The following is a 23,659-nucleotide window of genomic DNA, read 5'->3' on the forward strand; positions in this document are numbered from 1 at the left end:
TTTTTTTTTCTCAATAAAAATCCAGTATTTGAATTCCTATAATGGATATGGACGTTGGGGCCTTCGTGGATTATTAGCACCATTATGTTGTATATGAAATGCGTCTGTATGTGTACACATGTGAATTTTTCTGGGGAGAGAATCTCTGCTTTCTGTCAAATTCTTGAAGGAGGCCGTGACCCCCCAAATAGTTAAGAATCATGGCTTTTCCCCTAAACCCAGGTGTTCCCATTGTAGATTGGAGGAGAGAGAAGGATCTTGGTTTATATTTTAAGGAGAGTAAGAAATGCATCTGGTCCCTGAGACCCTAGTCCATGAAGATGTGTCCTCCTCAAGCCCATGGTCATTTGCAGCCACCTATGAATTGAACGGTCCTTCCCTTAGGAGACTTGGCAAGGTTTCTCCTCTCTTACAAGGCTTTGGGCTGGGGCTCTTGGAGCTAGACTTTGTTTCCTTTTGACTGCCAGGCTTCCCCAGAAAGGACTGGTTTTCTTCCATGTTACCAAATGTCATCAGTTCGCACTAAAGAAACATGGCCTTCCTCCTCCCATGGCCTTCCTCCTCCTTGTCCCTGTTGTGGTTACCAAGGTAATTATCTCTCCTATCTCTCTCCAACGTTTGTTTGACCAAAAAGTAGAGTTGGAAACTTCTCCCGGCCTTTTCTGAATCCCAGCTTTCTATTAACTCAGGAGCCAGGGAAGGGTTGTAAAATTTAGCCTTTAAGACCTTCTATGAAGCAGTCCAGCCGCTGAGATCTATAACCGAACCCGTCGCTGGCCTCCCTACATTGACTAAGTCCTAGAGAACATTGACTCTCAACCATGACAGTAATTCCCCCTGTGACAGCTGTTCACATCCATCGTACCGCTTCTTTGGTCCTGCACCGATTCTCCAAAGCGGACAGATGTATGTGAATCTTCAGTAGAGGAGAGAACCATTGGGTTAGAGAGACCAGCTTGGTAATTTGAGTCTGGGTGCAGGATACACTAGAAATGAACTCTGTCCGGTTCTGAAGAACGCCTACTCAGATGAAGACAGCTGAGTCTCAGGCCTCTGGTTCGGCATCAGAGGGATTTGGTTTTTCCTCAGAGCTGTAAGAATCAGGGGCCGGGGACCTCCTGCTGATGCCCATCAGGGAGGCAGTACTCCTTAGCAGAGCCCACAGCTCCGCACCCTAGGGCTAGGGGCGGGGGGTACAGACCCAGAGCTGGCCAAGCCATCAGCCTGGACAAACAGAGACCGGTGAGGGCCGATGAGACCCAGGGGCTCCCTGAAGGGTTTGGGGCCTTGGCCAAGGTTGGAGGTGTGGCCAGAGCAGCTGCTGGCTGAAAAGGGGACTTCCCAAAATAAATACCCAATGACGAAGTCAGACTGCATCCAGAGAAAGCCTGAGCATAAACTGAGCAGCATGCTGACCTTTTCCTGAATAAATCTTGATTGTAATAATAGAGGATATTATGAAAATGAAAAACAATTACATTAGCTGTTCCAGAAAGAAATTCACTTGCTTGACGGGATACAAAAGCTAATCGGGTGGCAATGTTTTTAAATACGTCTAGAGCTTGGAATGGAATAGCCCTAGTAATTTGATTATTTTGCTGTGCGAGGAGGTACACAACACACAGTGCCTGTGTCTTCTGACCATATCATTACGAGGGCAGCCTGAGGGTCTCCATCTGCGCTGGCAGCTTCGGGGGCTGGCGTGTGGGAGCCAACCCGGTTGTGCAGAGTGGCGTATTCTTGAAGCAGGGTGGGTTTGGTGGGTGAGGTATGGAGCGGGGCTCGTGAAGGGGTGACAAGTAGGATTTGAAGGGGGAGATGGAGAGGGAGGAGGGGAGAGACCTGCAAGGAGGTGGCTCCCGAATGACCGTCCTGGTGGTCATTCTCTTCTCCCCCCAGACTTTCTAGAAGGGCTCTGATGCCCAGAAAAGCAGGTGGCAATTTGTAGAGCTTCTGCTCTTGCTCTTGGCATTGCCTCCCACGATTGTGTTTTCTGGGCATTCATGCGAGAGCTTTCCAGCTTGCCCCCTTCCCTTCTCCTCCAGCTTATCACAGTTCAGTGAAGAGAACATGATGGACCCCTACAACCTCGCCATCTGCTTCGGGCCCTCACTGATGTCAGTGCCTGAGGGCCACGACCAGGTGTCCTGCCAAGCCCACGTGAATGAGCTGATCAAAACCACCATCATCCAGCATGAGAACATCTTCCCAACCCCCAGGGAGCTGGAGGGCCCCGTCTACAGCAGAGGAGGAAGCACAGAGGACTACTGGTAGGGGCCTCTGGGCCAGAGGGTGGGGAGGGGGAGTCCCCACTGCACGCTGGTGTGGGAGCCAGATGGCCAAGCAAGACCCAGGGGAAACACCCAGAGCCCCCCAGCCTCGCACTCCCAGGCGGTCCAAGCTGCCAGGATCTGGGGACGGTGCAGGCAGCGCCCCACCTCGACCCGACCTGTGGAGTGAGTGCCACTTCGTGCCACCTCCCTGTTTTTTATGAGTTTGAGGAACCATTCTGGAAAACAGTGGCAACAATAATAGGAGGGTTAATAATCTCCAGGAAAAGAAAGTTTGTAAAGTTGTATTTAGAACAACTGTTCATCAGTCAGCAGTGCCTCTCAGGCTCCATGTCTGTGCTGTGTGTGGTGAGAGACACAGGCCTGGGTCCGGGTCCGCAGAAGTAAGATTTTCTTCCTTATTGCGAAGCACTTAGATATGAGGCATAATTTCCTCGCTGTGAGTTTGTACAATGATAATTTAGAATGCAGAGATCCGTGAGGAGAAAAAGGGGTAAGGTAAGCTCCATTTTTGGCAGGTTAGGCCCACTTCCACCCTAAAGCAGGATTAAATCCTGTGGGGCAAGGTTTTTCATGACTTAGCCTGGGAACAGAGATATAAAAGGAATCCCTAGGGCTCATCTTTACTAGACCCTTGTGTTACACAGTTGGCCAATCACTATTTCCGTATTACAGATAAAGTGACTATAACCTAGAGAGGTCAGTGACAACCTTTCAGCCCACCTTAGGGGTGGGAATTCTAACCATGCTGTTTTGTGTCTTAGTGCAGGGCACTGTCCAGGACCCCACACTGCACCCAGGGTACCACTTACAGTATCTTTTTCCCAACCAAACACAAAGGCAACCACCTCTGTCGTTTGCTCCCTAACATCCCTTACCTGCTCCTTCCCCTCCCTTCTTCCCCCGAATCGTGCTTCAGCCTGGGCTGAAAGCATGAGCCAGCCCAATTCGGATTCCATCTGAATTCAACATCTGGAACCCATTCAGCAGCCCCATTGCTCTCCAGTAAGGTAGGGGAGGACAGGAGAGGATGTTCACTTAATTGGAGGCCAGTGGGTCCATGCTTCTCTCTGATCCCCACAGAAGGAGCCTTTTGCCTGAGGCGTGAAGAAAGTGGTATTCACGTGTCTGTGAGTAGAGAAATACCACTGACACCCCCGGGTTCAATCTTGTCCGCTATCCCGCGGATCCCAGCATCTGGGTCCGAGCTGGAGAAACCTGTACTTCCTAGCTTGGAGAGAAGGCTTTTTGTCACTGACAGATGGTCGGTGAGGACACGGAATGTTGTTCAGGTGTGCTCCAAGGAGCTGTCTTTGTGCATGTGACTTGGAGAGTTGGTTTCTCTCTTGCATGAGGGTTGAGAAACTGTGGAGTAGTGTTCCCAGGGCCTGCTTTATCTTCTTTCCAAAGTGTGCCCTCACTTCTCAAATATCTCTGGCCTGATCCCAGGACACAGAGCCCCCCTCAGCCCTGTTCCCCCAGTCCCAGCCCAGCGGAGCAGACAGAGTCATGGCGAGGGTGGCTCACAGAGACACAGAAGGGGAGGACACCTTCCACCAGTTCTCTCCAAAGCATTCTCCCAGGCCAACCGCTGTTTGTCATGCATCCGACATTTATTAGCAGCCCCTGGAAAAACCACCAGATTAGTCAGGGTGTGTTACTACCACAGACTGGGTGGGAGGCTAGAAGCCTGTGAGGATCAAGGGCAGGTGACCTTGGGTAAGAAGGACCATCTGACGACTGGACTCACCCACTCAGAAGGCTCCCAGCCTCTCCTCTTCTTTGGGAACAGGAAGAAGTGCCAGTGAAGTGAGCTCAGATGGATGAAGGAGGTGAGGGAGGGGTGGCAGAAGGGGGTGCCAGAGCCTGAGAACCCAGGAGACCAGAAGAGCCAGGAAGAGGGGGCCCCGGGCACTTGGTCTCCCTGAAGCTACGAAGCAGGGAGGCTAGTCCCACTTCACCACGCTCTCCAACCGTAAACTAGAACCCGGTTTCCCAGGACCACCTGCTGTTTGGCCTGCTGGGCTTCCTCAGACCGCAGGTGCTGGCAGGCTTGAGGTGTTGCTGAGGTGTGGGTGTAGAGCTGAGAGTAGGATTTTAGCACTAGGAGGGACCTTAAAAAGCATCATCCCGCCTTTACATTAGAGCAGTGGTTCTCCGAGAGGAGTCCTTGAACCCACAGCACCTACATCACTTAGGACTGGTTAGGAATACAGACAGCTGAGCTCCACCTGGCCCTCGAGAATTAGAAACTCTAGGCGTGAAGCAGTCTGCTTTTAACAGCCCATCCAGGACTCCCTGGCGTTTGAGAACTTCTGCCTTAGTGGATGGCCACATAAATGAACTTGGAACTCTGGAGGAAACTGAGCCTTTGCCCTGTGCACCCCTGGTGCCTGAGGGCTTCTAGAAAGACCTGAAACTCATCAGAGGGCTTGTAGGCCCAGCAAATAGTGCCCACAGTGTGTAGGCCCAGTAAACCTGTGAAAACTTATGCCCACATTTTTTGATAAGGAGGAATCCCTGTTGATGTTCTCCCAGAATGTTCTCTGGAGTCTGAAGAGCCTCCTTGGAACTGACTTGTGTCATGTGGGGTGAGTTCCAGACTGGTTCCCTGGTCTTTGAGGAACTTTCTGGAGTGAAAGACCCATCCTAAGTGGAGGGAGAGGCTATAGGCTCAAAAGTAGCAACCATGAGGCCAGGTGGTAGGGTTGAGAAGGTGGTGATACTTCCATAGAACTGCCTGGAAAGGCTCCCTTGTTACTACCAACTGCCAGAGGAAGAAACTTTAGAAATGAACAGGGGTCTTGTTTATTTCTCAGGAAGTTAGAACTTCCTGGTACCCATCCCCGTCCACTCTGATGTCCGTGAGCCAGAAGACCAGGAGAAGAAACAACTTTCCAAGTAACTTCCCTGGCCATTCTTGATTCTCAGCCCTGTATGATTTTAGACTCACTGAACTGTTTGGGAACTTGACCAGCTTCCATGCCCCGCCCTCTCGCAGAGTCCAGCCCACAGCAGACTCTTCTCCTGCCAACTCCCCTCCCATCTCTCACCAGTACACAGACCAAACCACAAAGCCCAGAGACATAAGCAAAATGAGAAAGAAGGAAAGGAAGACCACTTATCCTCACACAACTGAGGTGTACAGACCACTATCCTCAATTCACTGATTAGGCGGTTGAGGCTTAAAGAGATTCATTCCCTTGCTCAGGGTCATACGGCTACCAAGCGCCAGGGCTGGTTTCCAGCTCCTGTTGCGTCCCATGCAAAAGCCTCGTATGTTCTTCCACGTGCTCCCTCCAGGGACTAGTTCACCTAGAGAAATGGCCCTTGAGGAGTTGAATTGTTGTGTATTTTCAAAAAGACTTATTTTATAAATTCAAAAGGGCTTCCCTCTGTCTCCGGATATTGTGAGTCGCAGGCAGTGTCGAGTGGTTTTTGCTGCAGGGCCCGGGCTAGAGAAACTCCGGAGCCTCGTGTTTCGTTATCAACACTTGTCTGTAGTGTCCGGTCAGGATGCAGAGAGCGTGAAATAGCTTCTGCGCCCTTGCTCCAGGGAAGCTGTGGGAAGGAGAAGACAAGAATTTGGTCAGCCAGGGCTCAGATCCCCGTTACTGTTGCTTCTGTTGCAGTGACAGCCCTCACGGAGAGACTACCTCGGCTGAGGACTCCACCCAGGATGTGACCGCCGAGCACCACACGAGCGATGACGGTACGAGGCCCCGCGTCCTGGGCAGTGGGGTCACCGGGCGGGAAGCAGAAGGAACAGCTGACGTAGCCTGTGCTCCTGATGCACCTTCCTGCCCAGCAGTCCCCCAAAGACAGGCAGCGGCCCCCCTGTCCGTCCTTTTCATTCCTTCCCTTTCGTGGAGAGACAGCCTACCTTCTCAAATAGAATGGTCTCTGTGTTAAACCAGAGGTGAAACCTTTCAGAGCCTTTCAAGCTTCTCGCCCCAGCTCCCTGCCCCTCGCATACCTCCTAGCTCCTTGTCTCGCCTGCCTGTCTCGCCTGCCTGATGTTGGTCCCCTGTCACAGCCCAGACTCCTGCCAGGTAGCTGGAGACCAAAATCAAGGAGAGTTCATTTGAAAAAACAGTGAGCCTGGGGAGGAGAGAAGCTGGGTGCCAAGAGCCCAACAGAAGCAACCCAAGGGGGAGTGGGACGCAGGATGCAGAAACCACACACTTTCACGCCTGCCGACTGGAAAAATTGACCCTTTCCAAAGTACAGACGTGCGAGCGCCTTGCAGCCTGGCGGGCGTGCGTCGAGAGGTGGAATGCACAGCTGTCACCGCGGGCCCCTCGGCAGCGCCCGTGATTGATTAGGGTCTGTCCGGCCAGCACGCCTCCCCTCCTTCCAACAGTTCCGCACCTCCATTTCTGGACCACTCGGGCTCTTGGAAGTCTCAACAGCTGACAAGGGGCCTCAGAATTTTCTGGGCATGAGAACGAAATGGCACAGCCTGCAGAGCTTTTTAAAAGAGGGGGAAAAAAATGAAGGCTGCTTATTTAGATGCTGAAGTCAGATAGATCAATACGATAATCTGCCCCATTATAGGAGGAGACTGGGTGAACTAGGGAAATTTGTTCCCGCTAGAAGCTTTGTGTGTCTTATCTCTTAATCCTAGTGAAATAGAGCTGCTATTTTCCAGTTGAGAAAGCAAAGGCCAGAGAGGTCAAGTGATATGCCCAAGGCTGCACAGAACTGAGATTTGGGATATTTAGACAGGCCTTCTCTGGTCTGCCTCCAGTAGCGAAATATCCAGCCCGGCCCTTCCGGTAGCAGGCCCAACCATCCTGCTGCCTAGGCGTGGTCTTGCCTGTAAGCAGCCTTTCTGTCCACTACTCAGAGTACCTGACTAACATCAGGGGGGTTTCTTTTTTGCTCTCTGACCTCTCCCTGCGGCTCGGCCCAGATAGTGGTAATGATGACAACAATAACAATGGCCAGCGTGGACGTATTCTTTCTACAGGCCAGACACTGCTCTAAGTGCTTTTACAAATTGTTATATATTGACTCTTCGTAACAACTTCATGAAAAAGGCACTATTGTTATCCCTTTCTAACAGACAAGGAGACTGGAAGCTCACACAGAATAAAACTAAATATTGCATTTGTAACCCCCTTTTAATTTTCAAATTAATTTTAGTCAATTTTCCATGTATTACCCACAATAATATATTTCCATATTTTTAGCTCCTTGGAAAGTTGATCGGGTGGGTTATTCTCTCCTACGGAGACTAAAAGCTCATGTTCCACTAGGGGAAATGGACAACATAAATAAAGTTTGTTGTATTTAAAGTACAGTATGATAAATGTTCTACAATTAGTGGCGTTATTTGATGATCAGAAAAGAAATGATGCTTACAAATACAGGATGGCAAGTTCAGTGATAGGGGCTGGCATAAACAGCTGTGTAAGCACTGGAGAAGTTACTCTAGGCCTCCTTTGCCCTGAGTGGGGCTCAGCCTCTTGGGCAGCGTGACGAGCTTCCCAGGAGGCAGATTGCACAAGGAAGACAAGGTTCCCACCCTGCACATGTGGTTCCTTGTTGCACAGAAACTGCTGAGACAATAAAGTATTCTTTGTTTTGTTTTGTTTTTTAATGCTGACATTTAAACTGTGACTCAGTGTGTTTCATCAGGAAGGTGAGAGAGAAAGGGATTCCAGGTGGGGGGAACAGCATGGCCAAAGGCAATTAAGGGTGCACACGTGCTTTCAGGCTGATGGCACCACACCGTCTATGCGGGAATCCCCTGCCTCACACATAGATCATCCGTGGCTTATTTGTCACGCTGGGCTATCTTCCTGCCAGTGTGAGTTCAGCTAATTGGGGTTTTCCGCCCCGTTTCCTGAGTCTGTGGGTCTCAACAACATGTGTTTCCTTCTTTTCTGCCCCTCTCAGAGTGTGAGCCCATCGAGGCCATTGCCAAGTTTGACTACGTGGGCCGGACAGCCCGAGAGCTGTCCTTCAAGAAGGGGGCATCCCTGCTGCTTTACCAGCGGGCCTCCGATGACTGGTGGGAAGGCCGGCACAATGGCATCGACGGACTCATCCCCCATCAGTACATCGTGGTCCAAGACACGTACGTTGGGCCCCCTGCACCTTCACGCATCCTGGCTGCTCTGTGGGAGACTTTATTTCTGGCTCCATAGGAGGGTGAGGGAGACCAACCCCCAGGGGGCACCAATACCGGCCTTGAAAGACGTCCCCCCCCCCAGACTAAGTGGAGGATTGTTTTTTCCACCTCTTCCCCCTGCAGATCACTCCCTCACCCACCCCCACTCACTGTGGAAACCTGCCAGCCCTCAGGCTCATCCACATTTAGACCCGATGAGTGATAATGAGGGGTGATTGTTTGACCACTTACATTTTTATTCTGGAAAGCTCAGAGTGGGAAAACATTTTTACTTCTTTTTTTTTTTAAAAACAACCCTGCTCACCCCAACCAGTTGGGCCACCTATGACGATGACGATGGCACTTTTCCACTTGCAGATGAAAGTGATGCTTTCCTTTTCTAGAAGAAATCTAGCTTAAGCAGCCTTGTGAAAAGGAGCCAGTTCATTTAACTGGGGTTGACTTGGGGAAAGACAGGGAGAGGAGGAGAGAGGGTGTCAGGGAGCAAAGGGAACGTGAACTGGTCCCAGAGAGACTTCATCGGATGGGCTGTTGGTTGGCTCCTACTCTTTGAAGCAATGTCTCCCGGGCAGGAGGGCTTTTACCCCATGGCCCTCCCAAGCCTGCCTCCCTGCCCCTTTGCCCTGCCTCTGCCCCTGCCTCCCTACCCATGGATGCGGTGCTGTCAGTGTTTTTAGTCCTTCCCTTAATATTATTTTTTAAAGGTTGATATCCTGAATGAGTCTGCACCCTCCCAGCCTCTCCCCGGCTCGTTCTGCAGGGAGATCCTCCCTCTGTTGATAACATCGCAAACCCGGTGGCCATCTGTGCGTGGACAGGACCCTCCCAAATTTAGCATTATGGCTTCACTACAGGACCGAGAGAAGATGAATTGTGGGGGAGAAGGGGCTTCCTTTGTCATCAGTAGCCAGAGGGGCCGGGAGAGCTGTGGAGTGACCTGGGACCGGCTTGGACGCTCTAAGCTGGGCTAGATGCACTACGACAGAGTGTGGCGGTGTCCTGCCTCAACGCCGGCATCTCCAGAGCCACCGCAGACCTGCCTGTCCTTGCCGGGCAGTGCCCGGGACCTCAGCAGATAAACCGCACCCTGGACCGGCCGCCTCCTCTGGGAGGTGGCCCCGGCACCGCTGTGCCCGGAAAAGCAGCGGGGTAGAAGGCAGATGCCTCGAATCCAGGTGTCCCCTAGCCCGGCCTTCCTGCGGAGCTGAGGATCCCGCACCACGCGGCGGGATTATTTATTATTATTTAAGTGACCCTCCTAAGGCCCTTAGGTTTCCCTGCCTCCTCTCACAGAGCTAGCCCGGCCTGGTGTCACTGCCGCCTCCAAGCTGTGGCGGGGTCGCGTGTGTGTCGGGGGGGCCATCTTGCCGATTTAACACTGCTTTTTGTGTTGTTGTTGTTTTCCCCTCCTCCCTGCCTGCCTGCCCCTTCCCCAGCGAGGACGGTGTCGTGGAGAGGTCCAGCCCCAAGTCTGAGATTGAGGTCATTTCTGAGCCACCTGAAGAAAAGGTGACAGCCAGAGCGGGGGCCAGCTGTCCCAGTGGGGGTCATGTAGCCGATATTTATCTTGCAAACATCAACAAGTAAGCTCTGCTTTTCATTTTCTGCTCCCTGAATGCCCTGCAACGCCCAGCCTCCCCCTCCGGCCTCGCCCCCTCTCCATTCCTGTGCTGCGCGTAGGGCTCCCAGCCCCTGGGCCTAACACTCTGCATGCGCTCACTGCTGCCGCAAGGCGGACAGGGCTGAGGAAGTTTCCAAGGGCCTTGCGGGCAGGTCCCGGGCTCCAGCGGGCTGCTGTCGTGCTGTGGAAGGGTGCCCCACGCTGGGTTTCCGCAGCATCTGTCGGGTCGGGCCTCCCCGGCTGTCTGACCACTAAAACCTGGCCAAAGCTTTGGTCACCTTCTGCAGCTTGGTTTTGGACTGTTTCTCGGAGGTGCCTTCTCTTTTCCGATTCTTGCTCAAATAATAGTCTTTGACGTCTTCCTGGCCCTTGTCTGTCCGAAGAGCCAACATCCTGTGTGTCTTCCACTAGGCTCACGTGACCCCAGAGGGGTTTATGTAGATACCATGTGTCTCTCTCTCACCGTGTCCTGCATTCACCCTGTGGAGGAAAGGAGGCCACTCTGCCCCCCAAGGAAAGCTTCGTCCTGAGCTCTTTATTCATTGCCTAACCCCCCAGCTCCCTTCTGCCCCTTCATACCAGTGGAAGGAATTGTCCACGTTTTCCCTGTTGCTTTAGCCCTGTGTCATCCTCCCCTATCAGTCCCTTTGCAGATTCCCATTCCTGTCCGGCAGGCTCTTAACTCTGACCCCCCAGCTTTCATTGTGGCTGTGAGCAGCATCCCAAGGGTTTTCACTCCGCCCACACCCGATCTGGCCGGCTGGAGGGATTCCACGCCTGTGTGCTGCTGCCTCCCCTAGAGACATTCAGGTTATTGGAGAACTAATCTCATCTCAAGGGGCCAGACACCAAGTCCCAAAGCCTACAGACCTCTTTCCGCCAGACCCTGAAACTTGGCCCCGTGCCAGCGGGATGACGCGCCCCAGGGTGTTCCTGATGAATGTGGATTGCAGATGATGTACGATTTTTATTCCCCTCTGGCTTTGGAGGAATGAAACGATCTGCACATTGAAAACCTGTTCACCGTAGCCTCTGGACACTGAAACTGGAAGGAGAATAAAAGATGCTTGTTGTTTTTAAACCGCACCAGGTCGCCCCGATCTCTTGGCTTTTTTCCAACCAGACGGTAGCAGGGGGCGTGGTTGGGGCACGTGTCTCTTTTCCATCTCTTTCGCCCTCCAGTTAGTGAAGTCACTGATTCAGCTCACGGAGAGTAGGTATGATTTAAGTCAGACCAGTAAAAAGGATTGAGGATTTTATCTATTTCCCTCCAGCAAGTGGTGCCCTGCTGGGAGGGCAAGCTAGTAAAAAGTAACTGTGGGCTCATCACATTTTTTTTTCTTTATTTACAAGTCTATGTTAATTATAAGCCTGTAATCATAAGGTTGTAAGCCTGTAATTAGCCCACAAACCAAGGCAGGGTTGGTGGAGGGAGAGTTAAATAATTAGTTAGGTACATGTTTCTAAGCCATCACGTATTTGATGCCATTTGTACAAAGAAATTGTAGAAGATATGAGCCGAAATAGTCAGAAGATGAACGCCTGGTGGAAAGTCAGGCGGTTCCCTTTGAACTCCTCACTTGGCCGTGTCAGGATGGGGTGCTCAGAGGACATGGCCGACCGGGACGCCCGCTGGTCGCTGGTCGGTGGCTGAGTGGCGGCCCCCGGGCGTGTCTTGCCCTTAGCAGTGACTCTGCCCTTCCGGCCTCACTTCCTGCCCCATACGTCACTCCTTCCAAGGGCCCCGAGTTCTCTCGCACCCCCGGACCTTCACATCTGCTGCCTCCTCACCCGATCATCTCCTCCTCTCCCTTCAGGACGTAGTCCGAAGATTTTACTTCTCTGGGGAAGCCCTCTGACAACCCCGAGGTCCTCAGGGCTGAGTCAGATGCCCTTAGTCTGTATCCCCACAGCAGTCCGAATATCTCTCATGACCCGAAATGCACTCAGATCCCCCACCAGCCTGAGCATCTTGAAACCAGGAAATCTGCCTTCCTCTCCTCGTGTCCCCGGGGCCCGGTGAGGGACCTGGCACACACCAGCCAGTCCACAATCTGCCTCCTCAGCAGTCTGAGCTTTGTGAGTCAGCCACCCTCAAGTGGAAAAAGGAAATCAGCAAAGAGTTATTCGGGTGAGGCATTCAATTTAATTCCACACATTTAGTGAGCAGCTACTGTTGTGCCAAGCATCCGTGCTGGTTGTTCAGAGATGAATAAGACAGTGCCTGGCCTCGGCGCTCAGTCTGGCAAGGTAAATACCATACAGACAGGTAGCTAAAAAAGCAGTGCCATCAAAGCTCTGAGGGAACAAAGGAGGGAGTGATTGCTTCTGCCTGCTGTTGGAGGTGGGGTCGTGGGAGGAGACTTTGCAGAGGAAGAGTCGTTTCAGCTGAGCCTCATAAGACTCCCAGAACATCCTTTTTCTGCTCCAGAGTGGCCGATACCCAAGGCTAAACTGCTTGAGCCGGCAGCTTCATGGCGTGGCTCCCGTATGCCAGCTTCCACACCAAACCCCGATAGAAAAGACCTGACCAGTGGGCAGGACCAGGACCGGCTTAGAACACCGGCTCGGCCGCACAGACGAGCCCTTTAGCCTCAGGACCTTCCCTTCCCTTCTTCCATCTCCTCTCCTGCCTCAGCCTCCGTTGCCCTTAGTGGACTCGAGATCAGAGCTGCCCAGCTGCCATCCCAAACCCGAAGTTGTATTGCTTCCTAAGTTAGGTCCTCAAGAATCTGATTCCAAGAACAAATGAAATTATTCAGCAGTAGGCAACACCCGTGCTATTAGGACTCTGCCAGGCCGTCTTCTTTGAGAGTCTCCGTGGTCTGAAGGGAATCGGCCGAGAGCCAGGGTTCAGCCCAGGGCTGGGTGACTCAGGGTCACGGAGATGTATTTCCACCCTGAGGAAAAGCACAAACTTGGCCCTAACTCCTCAGCACTGAAGCCTCTTGAAAAATATTCTGTTCCCTGTCTGCACAAGAAGCAACGACAACCACTTGCCAGAGGCCAAAATGATTACAGTCTTGTCGTTGGACTAAGAAACATGCTAGATTTTGGAAAAATCAACTCTCCTCTTGCCTTCTTGGTGATGGCGAGACTTTCTCTCCTACCTGGGGCCTTAGGTCTCTGTTCAAAGCAGGTAATGGAGGGGGCCTTTCTGTGAATCTGTCTCCCATTAGAAACTTTCACTTAATCAGACATTTTTCCTGGCAGCACCTTACATCTCGAGAACTCAAAGCCCACGACCTCCAAGTAAGTATCCGTTTCTCCTTTGCCCAGGTTGGGGGTGGCAGGGGAACAGAGACACAGAACGAGCAAGGGAAGGTGAAGCCAAGGAGACAACATGCTGTGTGTCCCTCTCCTTCCAGAAGTCCCCGGGTGCCAACATCTGCCCTCTCTCACCCGTCCCAGCTTTCTCAGGGCCAGGGCTCCCCGATCACACCGCCCTTTCTGTTTGTGATTGAAGGCAAAGGAAGCGGCCAGAATCTGGGAGCATCCGGAAAACATTTCGGAGCGACAGCCATGGGCTGAGCAGTTCCCTGACTGACTCTGCCTCCCCGGGGGTGGGGGCTGGCTGCCGCCCATCTTCCCAGCCCATCATGAGCCAGAGTCTCCCCAAGGAAGGGCCAGATAAGTGTTCCATCAGTGGGCATGGGAGCCTCAACTCCATCAGCCGCCACTCGTCCCTGAAGAATCGGCTGGACAGTCCACAGATCCGGAAAACGGTGACGGCAGGAAGGTCAAAGAGCTTCAATAACCATCGGCCTGTGGACCCTGAGGTCATTGCACAGGTAACTGGGGGCACCTGGACACGCTGTTGGTTTGCCCACGCTTGTCACTACTGCTTCATGAGCCCGCATCTGTTACGACGGGCCTTGAAACAGTGGAGTTCATCCGTCACACACAGAGGTCAGAGGCTGCTGGACACCTGGGCCCGAAAAGGCAGCTTTCGAAGCAGTTTGTCTGTCTCTCTCTCTCCCCAAGAAGAAGATTTCAAGACAGAATAAAAGAATTCAGACTTCTTGTCATGCACAGGCTATTTGCAAGAGTGTTGTACTTTTTAAAGTGAATAGTTAGAGAATATTTTGATAGAGGCCTCCCTGCCCAAGTTTCGGGTCTTGAGAGCCTGGTAGGCTTTGTGAAGCTGCCCAAGTGTTGAGGCTCAGACGTAGTTCTGGCCGTAATTTTTTTATCACCCTTCCCACCCCCATCTCCCATTTCCTGAGGCCGACCTCTGGTCCTTAGTGGGAGGCAGACGATCAGTCAACAATCTGCTCCTGGTCTTATCGGCTTCAAACACTCCGCCGCGGGGGGCTCGGGTAACAGAAGGGTTTCCAGCCCACGTCTCCCGATGCAGTGGAGATGAGCTCCCTGGTTACGGGGCCCTCCTTCCACGTGTGTACCACACTGACGAGTCTCTGTTTTCCGTGAAATATTAGCGATCCAGCCCCACCTCTAAAAATCCGACTACCGGGGCCGCTCCAAGCAATTCATTCAGACGCCTCTCCCAACTCTATAATTTTCGTTAGACCAGGTAGGAGCTGAGGGCTCCCTGTTGCCCTTTTACGTTTCCTCTGAGTTGAGATTCTCCTCACCCTATCTTCCAGGGGGCAGTAGAGGCTGTGTATGGTCTCTCTTGGCTTACCTGTGATGCTCTGCTTAGGGAAGGTGTGCCTGGCCAGCACCGTAGTAAGCTACGGGCCTCAGATTTCTTGCTTTGCTAGCCCTCTATTTCTGTGCCTCTACTTCAGCTCTTGGCCGTGATCTGCCTTGCACCGTGGGTATCCTCCCAGCTGCCTCCTGAGCCACGTGTTAATAGCAATGTTAGAATAGGTGCACAGCTGGTGCGGACTCTAGCTATAAAGCAGGACTGAGGAAGGAGACGGTGGAGTTCTTCCTGAGCATTTTGAAGGTTTGAGAACATCAGAGGGATGAGTGAAATTGAATTACTGTCAACAGAAAGCACAGATCACCCCTAGGGTCAAGAAGCCTTAACGAGAGCCTTTGCTTGGAACATGTCACCTTTCGATGTGAGCCTGATTCCAGGGAGGAACCCTGTGGCGGTTTGGGATTCCAGACACAGTGTGTGGAGAGGTTAGGAGTGGAGAGGGAGCTGGGAGGTCTCCCCGAGGGGCAGCTGGCTGTGGACAAAAGATCTTTGGTTCTATTATTTCCTGAGATCTGGGGCGTTCCACTGTGACTTGCTGGAGGTAATTCGCCTGTGTGGGCTCTGGCTTCCCCTCCTGGTCACTCTTTGGTCCCCTCTCATGGTGACGGGTCGAAGGAAATGGCTTCCTCAAGTTGGGCACTCCAGTGGGGTGGGGTAGGGCACGGGGAGGTGTCCTGATGAATCTTCAAGGCCAGGGTACTGGAACCTTTCTAAAGCCCTTGGCCCTTCTTCACTTTTGGCTTTGAAGTCCAAGAAAACAAATGTCATACTTCATCCCTACCACTTTGTAAGAAATCGTTCATTATGCACAGTTTCAAATATATACAAAAGTAGAGAGAATTGGGTAGCAAATCCCTTGTAACCATGACCAAACTCCTGGCCACTCTTAGTTCATCTGTCTTTCCCCTTCCCGCTGGATCACCTGTCATTTCGCCCAGAAGTATTTCAGTGCCTTATCTCTAAAACTTGAGGACTCTATTTAAAATAACATCCCCGCCATTCTTTTCTAAAGGGGGAAAAAAAAATGTCATGATAATGAAAATCCCTTTTTTCTCCCACCCCAACATTCTGAGCATCGGTGTGTTCGAGGATTTTGGCCAAGTGAAATAACCTGGACGTCTCCCTCCAGTTGCTTTCTTCGTGATTTGGCCTGTGCCGTTGAAATAGGATTCCTGGGGACTTCTCCCGACATGTGCCTCACCTCCTCCTTTTTCCTATTTTGCAGGATATTGAGGCAACTATGAACTCTGCCCTGAATGAGCTGCGGGAGCTAGAGCGGCAGAGCAGTGTCAAGCACACCCCCGATGTGGTTCTGGACACCTTGGAGCCCCTCAAAACCTCCCCAGTGGTGGCCCCCACATCGGAGCCCTCCAGTCCCCTGCACACCCAGCTCCTCAAGGACCCCGAGCCCGCCTTCCAGCGCAGTGCCAGTACTGCTGGGGACATCGCCTGCGCCTTCCGGCCCGTCAAGTCCATCAAGATGGCCGCCCCAGTCAAGCCGCCAGCCACGCGACCCAAGCCCACTGTCTTCCCCAAAACAAATGCCACTAGCCCTGGTGTCAACTCATCATCTTCCTCACAGTCCACTGACAAGTCTTGTACTGTCTGAGGGATGTAATTTAATTGTTCTAGACAAAGGGACTGGAGGGACTATTATTAAAAATCTTCCTATTTAACTAGCTTGGGGACTTCAGTTGAAAATTAGATTCTAAGTTGTTCTTGCAGGAATTAGCCTTCCCATCACCCAAAACCTTGAGAATGAAGCCCTCGTTACCACCCCGCCCTGCCCTTCCCACCGCCCTCTGCTTCCCCCCGTTGTCGTAATCCAGCCAGCTGCAGTACATACTGTTCTTAGGTTAGCCAGAGTTAGAGTTTTCCATTATCAGGTCACTGTGAAATCTGGCAAGGCGAGTCATGAGGACACGGGCTCAAGTCTCTGTCCCCTTAGACACAGGGGATGCCTGACCAGATGGTTGGCTACCGACAGCCAGCACTCAGTGGCATCTTGTTTTGGGTACTGATTATAGAGAACCATATATAGTCCATTCTTCGTTTTACACACACACACGCACGCACACACACACACACCACAACACACGTTTTTCTAGTCTCTGGCATGTGTAGCCTCTCCTGGTCTAGACCAGTCTCTTTGTAAGTTATTGTGGCAGTTCACACAACAGCCACCAGGGGTCTCTGTTTCCGTTACAAATCTTGTTCTGTCTGGGCCAGAGAACCTAGCCTTTGAAATCTCTCCATCATAAAAAACTGAGCAGGATGAGACCCGATCCTGTAATCTGTTTGGGGTTGGGGCTTTCTCTTTGTCTTCTCTCTATTGGTGTGAATTGGTCATTGGTGTTTGCTTTTGCTCTCCTCCATCCTCTAGAAATACAGCCCAATCTTTTTATAGAACTTCTAAAGTTTTTCTGAATGTATAGACATTTCTCGAGTTCCTGTCTTTGTCTCTGAGAGGCCATTTTCCATTTAAGACATTTTCCTGTATAATACAGTTTTATAGCTGATATCTTTTAGGGTAAAGAGTCTTTTGAGAGAGTTTATTGTGTTTAAGGCAGGTTTGGAAAAGGTGAGAAATGGGCCCTTCTTCCTCACACTTATTTTGGACACTTAAGACAAAATTCATGATCCTATTCAAAAATTAAAATCAGCTTTGCTAGCCCCCAAATTGTTCCCGAACGAAAACATATCCTACGTTCACCTCCCCCCCACCCCGCCCCCCAGTTTGGTTATTCTACAAGATCTCTCTTCAGGGACCAACAAGGGCTTGGAGAGCCCTGGTTAGATTAAAGAGAGACATTACTCCTTAGAACCTGTTTTCTTTTATCCAAATAAAGACAACTAAGAGAGCTTTGGCCCCGTGGGCTCTAAGGTCTTCCCGAGGCTGGAATCTAACAAAAGAGATAATTGGATGCTGAGTATGTTCGCCTTCCTTTGGCCTTTCTTCTGGTTCTTCTCCAAAAAGTAGAAATGATATCTATCCTTGCATACTTTAATCTGGTCTCCAAACCTGGTGCCCCCGGTTCCGGCCCCCCTAGCTTCACGCTCTCCTAGTGGTACCAGGGCTGAGGACAGTCACACCCAGGTTCATGAGTCTCAGACAGATACTTGAGCTAAAGCTAAAGCTCATTCCTCTTCTCTATTTTCTGCTTTCAAAGCCACACTTTTAGCCTTATTTTCTATAGGTCAGGAGAGGTGGTGGGTTGCCATTCAGATAGGAAAATCCGAGTTTCCTTATGTTTAGCCTGGAAGATTCTTTTTTGGACCAACATTTTGAAGTTGGCAGTTGGTGGTGCAGGAAGTGGTAGGATTTTCCTCATTATCTGTGAAAGGAGAGCTTTGTGGGAAATCGCTAATTATTGGAGAAATAACCTGCAACCCCAGGAAAACTATCCCAAGAGCTAGAAAGGAGAAATGAAGAGCTCCTTGAGTAAAGCGAGTCAGTCTGTGAGAGGTAACCCACGGTCCTCTGCATTCTTGGGTTTCGTTGCTGGGTTTCGTGGCCTGTCCTCGCCTGTCACCTGGACTCACGCAGGTCTTAAGCCAACAGGGGCTTTCATAAAAACCAAGGATCTGTTTCCTTGATAAGCATGGAACCCCCACCCTTCACTTTACATTCCTTTTTGATCCAACTGATCAGAATCGGTACCCATACCTGCCCTTTACCCCCTCCCTCCAGCACACTCCTGTCTGAGAAAGGAAAAGTGAAGCTTTCTTAATGACAAAGCTTTGGGCCTATTCTGTTGTTCCTGCCTGATTTCTCTTGCAGCCCTCGGACATGACTTGTGTCCACCATCCCCTTGGTCAGTGTCCATCTGCTGATCTGCATCATGAACTGGACGGTGTGTGAGTGGCCACCTACGACCCCCAGCTCTGGGAGCCAAGTTGTCCTCCCCTCTCTGGTGCTCCTGACACCTGTGAGATGGACCTGTCCAGGGGACTAGGAACCCACGGAAGGAGCGTCCTCGGCAGAGCTCCTTGCGATCAACTGGAATTGAGGTTGTACACTGTGATGTTTACACCGAGAAGCCAAAAGGAGCTGGCCATCCAGGGCCTAGGGAGACCAGTCTTCCTCCGATCTGCTTGCCTAAACCAGCATGATGCTTCAGAGAGCCCCACTCTGCCCCTTGAGGCATGGATCCTTCTCTTGGTGTGGACTCTGATGGGTCAGTCTTTGGGGAACAGAGGTGGGGTGGGGCCACCAGCATCCCGATTTGGAAAAGAGAGGAGTTTGCTGCCAGCAGCCTGGAAACTGGAAACACTGGTCTCAGCCAACCTCCTCAGGGCGCCCTGGTTTCTCCCCAAGGAGATGAGGAGAGATGAAGCCAGCAACAGGACGAACAGACCACTGGAAGGGCCAGCGTGTGTGTACTTCACGTGCATAAGGGAAGCTTAGATCTTCCAGGGAATTGCAATGTTGTGGCGTCTGACTTGTATGTCACGTTTGTGTAAGATGGCATATTCTTTACAATAGTGTTGATAACTGGAATATTGTATGTATGCTTGGAGATGCTTTGTGTGAACCTGAGACTGTCACTCAACAGATGTTGGATTGGGGAAAATCCAAAGCACAACTTCGAAATAAAACACGTTTTTAGGTTTCCAGGCTGCCGTTCGTATCCCTTCTCCCCTCCCTGAAATCTCCAATCCAGGAGTCCAGCTGCCCAGGAGGGAATTTGATTCGTCTGTGCTGACGGAGCCCTGCCTGGCAACAGGAGAAATGCGTGAGCTCGGGAGCCGACCATCTTCTCCCTCCCAGCAAGCACAGCCAGGTGCATCTAGAATGTGGATTCTCGTCCTGCCGTCCCCACCCCACCCAGCCTTTCCATTGAGCCCTAAGAAGTTTTGTAGAAAGCCTCCCAGCTCATCACGGCGGCGGCGCAGTCTGTTGCCATGAGAACCATTTCCTCCCCAGAATCCACCTACCCTGGTTTCAGTGAGGACGGTTCTCCGTTCTATCGCTGGTCAGGTTTCCCCACTTGGAGGAGCGGGGCCTGTCAGGTGGCTTGCGGGTTTTGCCAGCCACAACCAAGAGTGACTGAAGGTTGTTGTATTTCTTCCCCGAGCAAAGCCCTGAATCATTCTGACCCTGGATGCCCCCTGCCTCTGGGAGAAGACCCGACCCATATGCTTGTGCTGCTGGTGTTGAGCACAGGGGTGGGGCATACTGGAAAAGCTTTCTCCCCTGTAGATTTTGATTCTAGCAGATCATCAGCTCAAGGGTGAAGTTATTCAAAGGTAATTTAAAATGCATCCTAGGGCCCACACTTATTTTTATTGGACTTATTCCAATACCAGAAGCCCCTGGGGAGGGAGCAAATCTCTCATCCAAGGGGATCCCCAGTGTTCAGGACTCCTGCCCTGAGCCCTGGACATTTTCCATCTCTCGGGCCCATCACCTCCGTCTGTCTCATGCCCTTCCAGCCTGTTGTCTCTCCTCCCCACCTCCCTCTTTTTAATAATAGAGCTACATTTGAGCTTATCTTGCTGGTCCCTTGGTCTTAGGTAAGTCAAGGTGAGGCTGTCCTGCCACCCTGTGCTCTGGGTGAGTTCTCCTGAGTGTGGGTGGTGACCTGTGAGATGGAGCTGGTTTATAAGCTGTGAGCGGAGGACCAAGGAGCCTCTTCAGAGAGCCCAAAAGGCAAAAGTGGGCCATTTGGGGCGGTGCCCTAATTCATTTTATATATTCTGATGGGAGCTTGGTGGCAGCTAGTGACCATGAACACAGTTGAAGACAGACTCATTCCACCCAGAGAGAGACCAAAAAAGGAGACCAGGTGGGTATGAATTTAGGAAATGGCCTTAATGATTATCTACTCTAAATGTTGGTCTCAATAGGTATATGAAGCTTCTTTTTACTCTGGGGTTAGCAACTCCGGCGTATTACGTGTGCCAAAGACTCATTCATCAGTCAGTCAACAAACGCTGAGCCTCGCGCTGTGTCAAGTACTTTTGTATTGAACCAGAAAACAGTATTGAAACCAGAGAAAGTATTGAACCAGAGAAACAGATAATGGAGTTTTCTGTCCAGTTTGAGGGAGAACAGATAAAGAGGCCAAGTGTTACTCCGAAAATGAAACAATGTGATAGGTAGTTAGTGCCTGGCTAAGGAGTAGTACAGCCAATCAAGGTTTCTGCAGGGCCTGGGAGAGTTGACTGCTCGACACCCAAGTAGAAATATCACACAGACTCCTGAATACGTGAATGTGGGGTTTTAGGGACAGATGATGCCTGCAAAGAAACTTGGGACCTATTTTATTATGGATACACTCAAACTACGAGGTTCCCAGGGAGAGCGTGTAAATGGAAAAAAAGTAGATCCCAATAATTAGAAACCCGGTAGAGAAGAAGGAGCTGGCAAAGAAGACGGATAGAGGGAGCAAGTGACAGTTCGGTGACTGGGAAAGCACAGTGTCACAGACACCAAGTGAAGGACGTGTGTCAACGGGAAGGGAGGCTTGGCTGCCCAAGGCCAGCTGGAGTGGCAGTCGTTCTGCGGTGACCCGGAGCTCATCCCGTAGATGGGACATGGGTCAGAGTAGAGTGGGTTGGGCAGCCCCTGGGAAGGGAAGGCGGAGTTAGGAAGTCTTGGCAACTCATGTCAAGGTGCCGTCGTAAATGGGAGCATCAAGAGGGAGGCAGGGACCGGGTTTCTGGTTTTGTTTGTTTGTTTATTTGTTTGTTTTTGCACGGGCATCTCTGAGGCATGTTTGCTCAAGAACAGGATCCAGTAGGATGAGAAGAAGGAATGTGCCGGAGAGGGTGAGTCACAGAGGACAAATGTCGGGGCTGGCCGTGGCCGCAAGAAAAGGCGCTTCCATCTCACTGGAGGGAAGGCAGCGTGACGCAAGGCAGGCAGTGGATGTGGGGGCGAGAAGATGAAGGGGCTCCCTTTCGATTGCTTCTTGTGTTTCAGTGAAGCTTAAGGCAAAGGCTTCAGCTGAGGGTAGGAGGGAGTGGTGAGCAGGAGGCTTGGAGAGTCCAGAGAACGAGTGAAGTATTCTTCCATACCCAGAAAGACAGCACCCGGTGGCACAGGGTTCACTTTTTCTCGGTGGCTTGGTGCTGCTCCCACGGCTTCCCTCCCCACTACTTGGGGGAGGAGAGTCCGATCCGGCCGCGGAGGCCCTCTTTCCTCACCCAAAGCTCATGGCGGGAGCTGACCGACGAGGGTGGCAAGAAGCAGGGCTCTGAGATCTCGTCGCTCAGCCCTTCATCAGCGTTGGCACACGGTGCGTACGCACTGCCGTCCTCTCCCACGTGCCCTCCCGCCCTCATCCTTCTTTCCTTTAGGGAGCCGGGCAGGGGAGGCGGCTGTGACAGGCTCAAGCCATGCAGGGGCAGAGAAAGCAACAAATATTTACATCAATTCGATGAGGAAGGTTGGGTGACGTCAAGACCCAGTAGGATGGGAAGAAGGAACGTGCGGGAGAGGGGGAATGACGGCACAGATGGAAGGTTGGCCGTGGCAGGTGGCACGGGGCACGCGGTGGAGGAAGGGCTCCGACCTCTGGGACCGTGAAGCCCCTGCCCCTCCCACTACACACTCAGACTCCCTTTGTAGAGGGTAGAGGTGAGTTTTTTCCCTGACAGCTGCTGAGCTGCTGTCAAAGACCCCCCTCTTCCCACCTCTGGTCCTTGTCCTACCTTCCAACTGCCACTTGTGTTTCTATGACTCCTCAGAGCCACTCAAGAAAATGTGCTGTGGCCTCTTACAGCCTTCCTCCCACCTCCTGCCCCTCTCCACCGATGAAACACGGGCCATGCTGCCCCACTGGGACCAGAGTTCGTCCACACAGAAGATGTGACCTCATGGAGGATGCTGTGACAAGGAAACCTGTCACCACACAGGGCTTCAGTTCACCTCCCATCCCCCACTTTCCCCCCTTCTCTAGCCTTACCATATGTGGTGTCCCCAGAAAGTCACCCTCTCCTCACCTCTCTGTGCCCCTGCACCTGTTTCCACTGCCTGGAATGCCTTACCTCCAACCCCCAGTTCTCTGCCTCATTCCCCTCCCTCCAAAGTCTGGTCAAGCAAGCATGCTTTCTCCTCGAAAGGCCTTCTTGACCACGCCCTCTCTGCTGCCCCCCTTTCGTGCCAGGTTCACCAGATCACCAGCTGACATGTGTATCTCAGAGCATTCACCATGCGTGCCGAACCCTGGCACTTGGGGAGAAGCCTGGGTCTCACCTGCGTGCCCTCATCACACAGTGCCACAGCTTCCCACTAGGGAAGGTCCCACACGACCGACCGTTGCTTAAGACACTGGGCAAGACAGACTGGGCTTGCCGGAGAGAGAAGAGTAGGGTGCTGGCAAGGACTGATCAAGTTCATCAGGAAAAAATGGGTACACTTTTAAGGATAGGCTGGCTTAATGTTGCAAACCTCTGGCTTAAAACAACAAAGGTTGGTTTCTCATCAGAGGTACATGTCCCATATGGGCCAGCAGGGGGCTCTGCTCATGACAGTCACTCAGGGGACCCAGAGGGAGCAGACGCCAAGTCTAACAGAATCAGGGTCAGGGGGCAGGCGGTGGGGGTGGGGTTCTTGCATCAGCAATGAAAGGCTTCGGTTGGCCCCACCTCGTCAGAGGATGCCAAGAGCAATTCTCCCACATGCCAGGCAAGTGGAGGGCTGTGAATCCAGAACGGAGAGCCAGAGAGGGTCTTGGAACATTTCTCCTGGTTCTGCAGTGAACCAGCAGGGCAGGGCCTCCGGGCAGGCCCGGCAGCAGTGCCTCTGGCTGCGGGGTTATCAGCAGGTGTATCTATCTGAGCACCCAGGCGGTTCTCAGCTGGGCTCCTGTTCTGGTGTCACTGTGCTAGGGGTGGGACTGCCAGAGGAAACCACCAGGTGTGGCCATGGGAAAGTCCCTGCAACATTCTATAGAAACATGGAATTTCCTGGTTTTAACCATTTCTTATCC

The 23,659-nt window shown here is 51.9% G+C and overlaps 1 protein-coding gene across 7 annotated transcripts in view; it reads left to right on the forward strand.

Moving 5' to 3' along the window:
- SRGAP2 (SLIT-ROBO Rho GTPase activating protein 2) overlaps positions 1 to 19,335 on the forward strand; it is a 235,114-nt gene extending 215,779 nt beyond the window's left edge. For 2 of the 7 annotated variants that reach the window (XM_058700480.1, XM_058700481.1), the window contains exons 18-24: positions 2,046 to 2,270; positions 5,924 to 6,003; positions 8,196 to 8,376; positions 9,867 to 10,013; positions 13,265 to 13,303; positions 13,518 to 13,842; positions 15,946 to 19,335. In XM_058700480.1, coding sequence (XP_058556463.1) covers positions 2,046 to 2,270; positions 5,924 to 6,003; positions 8,196 to 8,376; positions 9,867 to 10,013; positions 13,265 to 13,303; positions 13,518 to 13,842; positions 15,946 to 16,329 — 1,381 coding nt within the window. In that variant the 3' untranslated portion in view covers positions 16,330 to 19,335. Of the gene's footprint in view, positions 1 to 2,045; positions 2,271 to 5,923; positions 6,004 to 8,195; positions 8,377 to 9,134; positions 10,014 to 13,264; positions 13,304 to 13,517; positions 13,843 to 14,490; positions 14,586 to 15,945 lie in introns of those variants that run through there. The other 5 variants (XM_058700482.1, XM_058700483.1, XM_058700484.1 and 2 more) reach the window with 4 other exon arrangements.
- Positions 19,336 to 23,659: the final 4,324 nt, after the last annotated feature.

This window comes from Neofelis nebulosa, chromosome 15 (genome assembly GCF_028018385.1).
Source record: "Neofelis nebulosa isolate mNeoNeb1 chromosome 15, mNeoNeb1.pri, whole genome shotgun sequence".
NCBI lineage: Eukaryota > Metazoa > Chordata > Mammalia > Carnivora > Felidae > Neofelis > Neofelis nebulosa.